Raw genomic sequence first — 11,514 nt, 5'->3', positions numbered from 1 at the left:
CTTCAGAACCTCGAATTCATGGTTAACTGTAGAAAGCATCTCAGCCACTCTTGCCCCCTTTTCTTTTACTTCTTTTTAGAAATCTGCGCTCATCGTGTGGATGTTAAAGAGCTGTTTATTTTTTCCCAGCACTTTCTTGATGATGTACAAACAGTTTCATGGTTGGAGCTACCTTGCTGACTGGGGACTCTGCTCTGGTCAGTATATATAGACCAGTAATTTGAGCAGATTTAGCCATAGTTTTAGACAATTATCTGCAACACTGGATAAATGTTTGTCGTGTTACACTGGCCATAGAAATCTGCAACCCATTTTGTAAGCTGCTTCGTAACCTTAGCCTGAAGAAAATATTTCTGTTGTTTACAAATCTCTTCTATAAATCCCAGACCTATCCAATAGAGGGTAGAAAGGCAGACTAAAATACCCACAAAACGTGCATCGTATAGTGACATGGGTCTTCACAAATAAAAACAGCAATGCTGGTAGGAGAACAGAACACTTGTAGTAATAAACAAAACCTGAATCATACAAATACATGTGCCACTTAAAGTCACAAGTCACAATTGGTATTTAAGTAGATCTCATCCCAAAGAAATTACATCGATCACCAACATACAATAGCGGACACTCCAATAAAATGTGTTGGAACAAGGAAAGATAGAACTGATTCCACGGGAAACAAAGTGAATAGGTTGACAATAACCAGGGAAATTGGAATTTTATTTGGGAGAAAAAATCTGAATATCGTATGGATGGCATGCAGGCATGTGCGGAGGCAGGCATATGTTGTAGATCGCACGTATGAATGGAGGCAAGAGGATCAACGGGCACAATGATAGTTGACATATACAGTATGGATGTACCGTGGAACACTGTAACTAATGTAGTGTTGAGGAAGGTACTCTGTGGTGTATGGTGGAAACCTGTAGGTGTGGGAGGCATCGGAGGCACCTTCCACACCGGCATAGTGATGGCGGCGTCGTTGTCATGGAAGTGCAGGACCTTTGGAAGCTCCTGGAGATGTACCTTTGCGTACCAGAGTGGTTGACATACATACAACATGGACGTATGGTGGAATGCTGTTAACAATGTAGTGTTTACAGTTTAGGAAGGTATTCCGTGGTGAATGCATTGTTGATGAACAGAGGATAAATATACAGGGTGAAATCACATACCGACTGGATGGATGGATAGATGTGTTGATGGAGACTGGGTTGATTCATCTGAGGTAGCTGCTCATCTCGGCGCGCTCATCGAAGGAGGCGAACTCCGGGGGAAGCTTGGGGTCGTAGCCGTCGCGGTGCGGGGGTAATCCCCACTGGAGCTTGCTCCACCAGCTCCTCTCGCCATTCACCTTCACTGTCTCGGGCTGGCGTCCTTCTAGGAGTGGGAGGCGTCGGAGGCTCCAGCACCCTCGGATGTGGAGCTCCTTCCACACAGGTGCTGTGATGGTGGCGTGCTTGCTGTGGAAGTGCTGGAGCAGTGGCAACTCCTGGAGACGCATTCTTTGTAGGCTTGGGAGCTGATAAGTATTCTCTTGTGTATGATTGCTGATGAAAATTGTCTTGAGGTTGCAGCAGAACAAGATGTCAAGTGTCTTGAGACGCGGTAGTGTTGCTGTATGTGGCACCACGTGCTTCAATCTTGGGCAGTCCTCTAAGTGCAGGTGCTCTACACTACTGAAGTCCCAAGAACTATACCGTGAGCAGAACCAAACTAGACTTTTGAGATTACACACATGCATATTGCGTAGTTTTTTCAAGCCTCTAGTACGATTTAGAACTACTTCCATTGTATGGCACCAACGTAGCTCACATTCTTCCAGCTCGTGAAAATTGATCTCGCCAGGAAAATAGTTGATAGCAGTATCACATGACACGGATATTGATTTGCTGACACTTAGAAGATACCATAAACCAGCAATTCCCGATTGTGTCCCTGTGATCTCCACGTGGCGCTCAGTTCGGCTAAGGGGAATTGTAATCGGTGATGCAGTTGCAATTTCCTCCGCATAACAACTCCTTTGTACATCCACATAAGTCGATTGGTTCTGCACCAACTCCTGCAACTTGCTATCGAGAATGACTTCTTCATCTTGCAGTCGCATGCTATTTTTAGTGCATGGTGCGACTCGAACATAGAATGATTGGAGAAACCGTCCATCTCTTACGAAATCCACAACAGTGTTATGGAAGCTATGGAAGAACCTGGGGTCAGTTACACACACTTGGGGAACTTGATTAGAGTGGTTACCCTTTCCTTCTGAACAATGGTCCAAATAAAACACATCAGGAAGTCGCTCCAGCCTATGCCAAGGAAATCGCCTCAGAGACGGAACATCCAGCAGGAGCAATCGCCTGAGCTTGGGAAGGTTAGGGATATCTGCAGGGAGCTCCTTGATAGCTATACCGGACAAATCAAGCTCCTCCAAGGCACCAAGATTTTTTATCTCGACAGACTCAAGTTTTCTACATCCACGCAGAGACAGGCACCTTATATGAGGTGCGCCAACCAACATGAAGGATGTAAGGTTAGGATGCCCTTCCAATTTGTTTCCCTGGACACCAGAGATTGGACTTGCGAGTGAAATCAATTCATTGTTGTCAATGAGCTTGAGCGACTGTAGCTTCTGCATTTCTTCAAATATCTTCTGCGGGAAGTATTTTATTAGAGTCCCTGTGACCTCAAGGGTCGCTAGGCTGGATAGTGCAGACATAGAAGGAGGTAGCTCTACAAGGTTGGAGCAGCTGACAAGAATAAGCTCTTCAAGATTTGACATGTCCCCAAAAACATTGGGTGGAAAAGTAGATATTTCTGAATGTGACATGTCGAGGTGTATCAAATTTCTCTTTTGGTTGGCCACATCTTGTGTCAGATGAGAAACAGGAACACCATTCATATCAAGAATTTCTAGCTTGTATAGAGTGGACAATGGTGATGATGAACGAATATTTGTTGATGAGCCTGTGGCATTTGTTGTGGATGAACTGGAAAGAGTTTTCAGATCATGGCAGCCTCTAAGTGAGAGCAACCGAAGGTTCTGTAGATAATCAATAGAAGAAGGGAGTGCTTTTATTGGAGTGTAGGAGATATCAAGAACACGAAGAAAACAAAGCATGGGCAAGAAACTGTCCAGCTTGGAAAGTATGAGCGATTGATGTGAGCAACCTCTTAGAATAAGTGAAGTTGGCCCCTTGCTTTCCTCTGGGATAAACCATTTCCGGCTTACATGCACTCCATGGTCACCGGAGAATGAAATCCATTTCTTCTTGTCATCAACGATTTCATCAACTGTGATGCCATCTGCAATGAGGCCATGGTATGCTAAGAATTGTGCACCGGTATTGGTGGCTTCATAAGCTTCATCAACCGGAGAAAAAGGTAGCTGCAACAAAGAGTATTTCTGAAATGCTTCAAGGATGACCCTTCCAACTCGATGCATATTTGAACACTTGCTGCTGATGGTGTTGGTTTCTTCTTCTTCCTTCATGGTCATACGAGGCAAAATGCCTTGGGCGGCCCACTGGTGGATGATCTCGTCCGACGTAACATCTATCACTTGTGAATGCTTGCCAAAGAAAGCCATGGTGTAGTGGAAGCAATCGAGGGCTATGCAATACCAGTACTGCTTGCTTTCCTGATGGATCATGCTGAGTATGTGCTCGGCCGATCGATGCAGTGCATCGAGGGCCAGTACCACAACTTGGTCATCTTCGTCAATGGATATAACTCTATCGCCTTCTAACTTGCTCTGTTTGTAGGCATCATGAGAAGTGGTCGAGATGAACCATCGAGAATCTCCCCACGTAGGTGGAGGAAGCCCGACATCTTCTATTATTAAACTGCCAGGCACAATTGGCCACTGGAGGTTCTCGGCCACTAGCAAGTACCTCTCGGTTAACAATTGTTTGATGATCCGAGGAACCATATTGTACCTCACGTGATACTCCAAATCTGAAGAGATAACACCATCACAGGACCCGTAGGAGTAGTACTGTAGCTCGTCGTGCTCTTCCTTGAGCCTGTTGTATTCTTGGTCGAGCAGGCCGAGCTCCTTTGCTGCAGCGAGGGCCAGCTGGTACTTGGTGCTCATGAAGCCCCTTCCTTGGGCTTCCTCTGCCGTTGGCGTGGGCTTCAGATCCACCTTTATCACGTGTTTGAATTCTACTTGATATGGGTACTCAAGGATTTCCTCCACGGCCATGCCTGATATGGCTCGTGTGAATGAAGCCATGGGCCCCACCCCAACATTCCAGCACACACCTTGATAGAGAAACAGTTGATTGTTCAAGTCAATATATGCCTTCGTCTTCAGGTATCTGTTAAACCTGGCCACATAAGCAAATGAATTAATTATTAGCACTTGCATACTAATCAAAATAGTCAACCAATCTCTCATATCGTGTTCGTGCGTGCACAAAAGCTGGAGCTGCTTGATTACTTCAACCAATCTCTCATATCGAACTTGTACACTACAAAATGCATGTGTACAAATAACATAACCAATGGACCCATAAGCAATTCGTTCCATTAATAGTAACAAAAGGGCCTGTGCGTTGCAACGGAATAAAAAAATCATAATCTTCAATGGCCATGATCACATTTTGCTGCATCACCGAGGTACACTATCACTATTTGCAAACATTTTTGTTTAAGTGTGAACATTTTTTTAACAATTTTCTTGAATCAGCAAACAATTCTAGAATGGACGAACATTGTTTTGGAAATTGGTTGAACAATTTTTAAAATTCACGCACATTTTTCTGATTTAACAAACATTTTTCGATTTAAAGAACATTTTTTGAATCAGCCAACATTTTATTAATGAATAAACTATTCTGTAAGGCATGAACAGTTTTTGAATTTTTAGTATAATTTTCCATTCATTAATATTTTTTGAATTGGTGAAATTTTGTTCACTTTCATTAACATTTTTTAATACACAAACCTTTTTAAAATCATGAACATTTTTTGGTTTCTCAAACTTTTGTTTTCACAATTTCAAACTTTTTTTTTAACTGCAAACATTTTTTGAATCCACAAACGTTTTATGATTTATTAAACATTTTATTTCATAATTAATTTTTTTAATTTTCAGAAGTTTTGTGGATTCCCAAATTATTTAAAGTAAAAAAATGAAACGGAAAAAAATAAAAAGGAAAAAGGAAATATAAATAAACAGAGCGACCGGACATGGGCCGGCCCAAACTGGAGCGCTGCGTCTTCTCTAAGCGCGCAGAGCGCAGTATAGTTGGTCCCTACAGCATTGGGCCGGCCAAGGCACGGGATTCCCCTGTGTGAAACATTTTTTATCACTTACATATGGCATTGGTGGTTAATATTTTGCAACTTTGAGGGAAATATTCGTAACGTACCGCCAGAAGCAATAACCCGTTTCTTATTATTAGGAAAAGGGCCCATGCATTCCAACGGAAGAAAAGACAATCTCCAATGGCCATAACCACATTTTGCTACATCACCAAAATACACTATCACTCTCATTTTCGTGAAATCATAAGCAATTTTTGAAATCATGAATGCTCTTTTAAACTCGTGCACATATTTGAAATCATGAACATTTTTCAAATTCATGAACACTTTTAGAAATTTTCAAACTCGTGCGCGTAACATCTAAGTCTATTGACGGGAGGGGCAAGCAACCTCAAGATAGGATTTCACTCCTGCATATATGGTAGAGGACTAGATGTGTTTGGGGATAGGGTATCATGTCAGATATGTGTTTGGTAAAGGACTAAATGCATGTGTTATGATATTTAAGTAAAATAATCACTTTGTAACAAGAAAAGACAAGGTTGACCGATAAAAACTCACTTTGTCAGAGTAATGAATGTAAATTAAGAAGTTAGAAATCATACCAAAATTCTATATCCCTCAGATCATCACACCATTTATCCCACTCATGATCCGGCCATTTTTTCCATGAAGATGATGTCATGACTTATGCTCAGTAGTGTGCCAAACTTGCTTCGCAGAAGTTGACCTGCAAGAAAAAGATGATGCCAATCAGTTATTCATAAGGAATCAAACAAAAAAACACTATATAATGTGCGTAAAGTGGATAATACTCCTATAGGTAGAAATCCGACACTTACTAAACAAAGAACCTTGGCAACATAAGAAAGTACAGTTTGGTCTAAGATATACTCCCTCTGTAAACTTATATAAGAGTGTTTAGATCACTAAAGTAGTGTTCTAAACGCTTTTATATTAGTTTACGGAGGGAGTACTAATTAAAGTAAGGACTGAGACAGGGGGTAATTGCAGCCATAGTTCTTGAGCAATGAGCATTGAGTAGTATGTCGTACTTGGACGGTGGTGGCTACCATTTAAGGAGGCGGAAGGAAGGAGAAGAAGGATAGCCTCCATGGCTGTTTCTCGAGCAGAGGTTCAAGGAAGGAAGATTCCAAATCTGTGGTGGTAAGATGGACAAGGAAAGATAGAAGTGGAGAAGCCTCTGATTTTTCTAGGCGAGGAGCCTTTTACTTGGAGCAGAGGAGGATGCGGAAACAGTTCTTTTTGGAGCATGGATGTCCATCGCCGATGTTGATTTTTCTGTTATATCCATTTTTACATGTTCATAACTCTTGCTTGTCGTCTAAATTTATTAACAACATTTTAGGGAATTTCCTCAGATATCTGTGATATACATGAAAATTTCAGCCTGTGACAGCCTCTTCAGATTTGTCTACGGAACATGTAGATCAGGCACAAACAGTTTGAGATTATAGCGGGTATGAACTCTTTGCTCTGGCACAAATGACAAAACCATATTTACATATTATTATGTTTTAAATTATTCTCTAAAAACACATGTAATTTTCCCGGTATACGGATTGTTTTATTTTTTTTAGATTATCTCAAGCAACACAAAACACATCGAGATAGTTAGGCGGTTGAATTCTGTAGAAATAAATTAACCACATATCTACCTCTCGGATCTTGCCTTCTAGATCACCAAGAATGATATCCAGCCACACTTCAAATGAAGGGTGCAAAATTAATTCTCTTTGATTTGGCTTGACAGCTGCACACTAATTTTCTTTTACAGTCCTGAGATAACAGAAGCAGTTGACATTGTTAGGTGTTACACCGCCAAGAAATAAATAAGAAAGAGATAACACAATTTTTTTTACCAGTTGGTAGAATGGGACACTGTATGTCAAGAGATGATTGATCTGATCAACTAGATTACTTGAAAAATCTCAATATTGGGAAAAGTCAGTGATCTTTTTGGTGTTTTTGTTGGAACTTGTACCTAGAAAAGCAAGCAAATTAAATTTGAAGAAACAACAAATGGAGAAGCCAATTATTATTATTATTTGTATTGATCAACGGGAAAAAGGAAATTGAGTCTAGATAGGACAACAATAGCAAAAATGAAAAGCCAGTGACTCCTTATACATTTCATAATTGGAAGCTACATAAAAATTAGTAGATGCAGATCTGAAATAACAGCAGTAAAGGGAAATAAAACTGATTTCTTAAAATATTGATTACTAGCTACAAATAGGGATTGTACTCTAGATGTGCAGGACAAATGTTGAATGGAACATGCAATCAATTGTTTCGTTTTGTCTGTATTACCATTAGAAACAAGCACTGTTTTGGATGTGTGAAAGAACAACGATCAAAAGGGAAAACACCAATGGATTTTGCGTATTATTTTTGTAACGAACAAGGGGATATATTTTGTTATTGGTTATTTATCACTACAAGCAGAGACTACTTTTGTATATGTGAACAGTGGTGGAGCGTGACAGCAAAGTTTGGACGGACCAACTACTAAGCCCGAAGTGCTAGCACAGGCCAAATAAGGAATTTGTCTCATATGGGCCATTATTTACTGATTTTAGTTGGCCAAATAACTATGTTTCTGCTTGGGAAGACCGGCCGTGCCCAGCTATGGTCCCCAAGAGGCCCCGAACAAGAATCAACAGGGAAAAGGACCAGTTTTCTTGTTGATTGTTTAGAAAAAGTACTAATCATAAACTAGATATGAAAACATAAAAGTGAGTGAAAACACCAATGAGAGTTGGAGTTAAAATAATGCTTCTAGCTAGCTAGGACAGAAATGAAAGAATTTTGATGAACAATATCCAAAAATTTAGTTGCAGAAAAGACAAATGTTTGGGAAGAAGAGGGCGAGGGGTTTCAACAAATGCACTCTTATGACTTATATATACACAAACTGAGGAGCTGAACCATAAAATTAACCAAAGATGGGATGCTTGGTTAGAGCAACAAGCAAAGAATACATTTTCTTAGAAGATAAATTTTTAATGGAGCAGACCAAATCATGAACAATTGTAAGTATCAACTTGAAACTGACAGCTCCTACCCTAAGAATGAACGGACTATATACATAAACATTATAAGCATAACCGTGTCTGAATTTTTAATAGAGGAAACCGTACTGGGTAAGCTTTGTAGAAATAATATTGATTCATTAATCATCAATGTATGTTTTACCTCTCAGCGGCTAAGAAACCTGGACTAGAGATAACTTTGTATAATATAATGTCACGTAGATTCTTAGATCACTGAGAAACATATATATTGCAATTCTTAAACTGAAGGCTGCCAAATAGATATTAATTGTCCACGTTTCTGCTTAATAGTTGCAGGCTAGCTTCCTTGTACGGTCCTGAGAAAAACACAAGCAAATTGACCCTGCTTGTTATATAGCCCATAAGTGAGTAAAAAGATCACAAAGGAGAGAATATATAAAGTACCTGGTGGTTGAATTAGGCACCGTAATATGGATGTCAAGAAATGGTCTGATGAACCAGATTTACTTTAAATATCTCAGTAATGGGAGAAGCCAACAATCTTTTGGTATTTTTGCTAGAGCTGGTAACTAGAAAAGCAAGCAATGACAAAAGTGGACAAACAACAAAGGGCTGAAACCACTCATTTTTTGTTTTGATTTTTCAGTATGTATCCATAGAAAAGAGAACGAAGTCTGGATATGAGAATAACACAATAGCGATGATGGAAAGCCACTGCTTTTTTTTGTATTTTTTTTCTTATAAGTCTGGAAACACAATTGATATTTTATCAATGTTTATCACTAGGAAAGGGGATTGTAGTGTAGAAATGGAAGAGCAAAGGCGAAGTGGAGCATGCAATCAAATTTATTTATTTTATATTGATCACTAGAAACAAAGAATATTTTGTATGTGTGAAAGGACAACAATGAACGGGAAACCACGAATAGATTTTTTTTGTTTTCTCTTGTAACAATGACTAGAAAAAGGGATTAAAGTGGAACAAGCAAATATTTTTTTGGTTTTTTTTTGTGTTGATGAGTAGAAAGAAAGACTATTTTTTATATGTGGGAGAACAAGAATCGAAAGGGGGAAACAACAACTGTTTTTTGTTTTTGTATTGACGACTAGAAAAAAGATCAATCCTAGACTGGATGTGAAACCACAAAAGCGAGTGAAAGCACCAACAAGAGTTGAAACTGAAATGACACTTCTACCTATTAGAAGACGAAGGAATTAGAACAGGGTCAAACGTTTTGGTGGCAGGAGAAACAAATGGCAAGGACAGGAGAGGGCGAGGCGTCTCAACGCCTGAACTCATCACTTATATATATACACACAGACGTTAAACATCAACCGGAGGAAGGATGCGATGCTTGGTTACAGCAGCAAGCAAAGAATAAAGTTGTCTGGCACATAAAGAGTTAAAGGAAGGAAACAAATCATGAATGAGCAAGGAATAAAGGGGATAACCTGCCATGTGCACCAAGGCCAAAGGGGCATTATGTACAGTCCAAGTTGCATAATGTTTAAGGTGTAGCTTTCAGGATTAATTCAGCTCCGCGATTCATGGTTGTAGATCCCCACGGTCCTGCACTAGTTATTCAAGATGGATGATCTTACTTTTATTTGGTACATCAAATAGATATGCCTTAGATATTTGGGTGTGTGGCAAGGGGTTTTCCAGAACATATACATGAGGCAATAATAATATAACTTTGAGGAGATGAAATGAAGTCTTAAATCTGTGATCTGTATGTTGATTCTATCCTCCATCTTTTACAGACCCATAGCACATCAGACAAAGCAAAGCAAAAGCAAAAAACAAAAGAACAAGGCATGGCAGCCACAAGTATAAGTTGGTCATCATGGCCATGTATTTTAATCCTGTGCATCACTCATTAGTGAATGTGCTTTGGTGAACTGAAAGCCCGAGCCAGCATCACCTTTCCTATGGCTATGGAAGTGCACTTCACACATCGGAGGGTGTCCATGCCATCGATCAGCTTGAAATGGATATTTGACTGGGTTCCAGATTGAGTGTGTGCACGCTATCTCATATGTATGCATAGTAAATCTGGACACCTCTGTATATATCAGTTTGGGTGCGTTTATCCAGTAACAGAAGTTGCGCACAGTCCGAGCGAAGAAATCAAGGATTTCATTGGCATTTGCAGGCATCCAGAGAGAAATCGACAGTTGGAAATATAATCTAGAGAGGTGAAACACTCAAATACTGGGCTGCTGAGATATCACGTCCCACTGCTCGGGTAGTGTCGACCACAGCTCAGTTCATCACATGCAAAAATAATGGAGGGCCTCAAGTTCCTTCTGACATTGAAATAACACTTGCTTTCCTACACCAAAATATATAAAAAAGTAAAGGTGATTTCATGGGATGGGAGGAACACTTTCTATTTGCAATCTACATGTGGGGGTGGGGGGCATTTCTCTCAGACTAAATCTACGCTGAATCTATTTTAATTGGTACACAGAATTCAAAGTACTTGTTATACGTACCGCTTATCCCCCAGCCGCCCCGGCATCCCGGGAGGGGGAGGGGTGCGCCGCCATGCATGCCGTGCTCTGCTCTCCGACCATCCCGTCTGCCCACTGCCGACCACCCATCCATGAATGCATCGGGATCAGATAGAGTCTCTGCAAGTGGAAGCCCGTAGGATCTCCTGAAGCCCGTGGAGTCTATGGAAGTTCATAGTTGAAGTGGGAAGGCGCAGGCATCGATGGCCGAGAAGGGTTCCGGCGAGGGATTTGGGAATCTGGGGAAGACAGCGATCAGGTGGGCCGGGCCGTCGACTAGGCCCATACGCAGATAGCAACCAACATCTCGGTCTGTGTAGCTCCACTGGCATTTTTTTCTCCCAAGAAAACAAATGTAGCTCCACTGGTATTTCTCTCTTTTTTTGGAAATTTTCTAATATATTCATCTTGCGGTACAACGAACAACAGAAATAATAAAAATTACATCCAGATCCATAAACAACCTAGCGACAACTACAAGCACCGAAGCGAGCCGAAGGCGCGCCGCCGCCATCGCCCCTCAATCGTGGGAGTCGGGCATAACTTGTTATAGTAGACAGTCGGGAAGCCGTCGTACTAAGGCCCCATAGAACTAGGGCACCAAAACAGCAACCGCCACCAATTTAGAATAACGTAGATTAGAAGGATCCAACCCGAAGACACACGAACGTAGACGAACAACGACGAG

The 11,514-nt window shown here is 40.8% G+C and overlaps 1 protein-coding gene across 2 annotated transcripts; it reads right to left on the bottom strand.

The window, feature by feature from the left end:
* Window positions 1-544: 544 nt before the first annotated feature.
* On the bottom strand, window positions 545-11,079 carry LOC123179886 (uncharacterized). Of its 2 annotated transcripts, XM_044591789.1 has the most exons (8): window positions 10,809-11,079; window positions 8,754-10,645; window positions 8,491-8,665; window positions 7,155-7,276; window positions 6,951-7,071; window positions 5,877-6,001; window positions 1,176-4,328; window positions 545-1,079 (listed from the first exon to the last, which is right to left on the bottom strand). In XM_044591789.1, exons 6-7 carry the CDS (start codon window positions 5,954-5,956, stop codon window positions 1,220-1,222), a joined length of 3,189 nt encoding a protein of 1,062 aa, XP_044447724.1. In that variant the 5' UTR covers window positions 5,957-6,001; window positions 6,951-7,071; window positions 7,155-7,276; window positions 8,491-8,665; window positions 8,754-10,645; window positions 10,809-11,079; the 3' UTR covers window positions 545-1,079; window positions 1,176-1,219. The 2 variants fall into 2 exon arrangements, with proteins under 2 accessions (XP_044447724.1, XP_044447725.1); XM_044591790.1 differs by lacking the exons at window positions 6,951-7,071; window positions 7,155-7,276; window positions 8,491-8,665; window positions 8,754-10,645; window positions 10,809-11,079 and having other exon boundaries at window positions 1,176-4,319.
* Window positions 11,080-11,514: the final 435 nt, after the last annotated feature.

The sequence above is a fragment of the Triticum aestivum genome, chromosome 1D (assembly GCF_018294505.1).
Source record: "Triticum aestivum cultivar Chinese Spring chromosome 1D, IWGSC CS RefSeq v2.1, whole genome shotgun sequence".
In the NCBI taxonomy this organism is placed as follows: Eukaryota; Viridiplantae; Streptophyta; class Magnoliopsida; order Poales; family Poaceae; genus Triticum; species Triticum aestivum.
The sequence above is the reverse complement of the archived record's forward strand: the minus strand, read 5'-3'. Positions and strand labels throughout refer to the sequence as shown.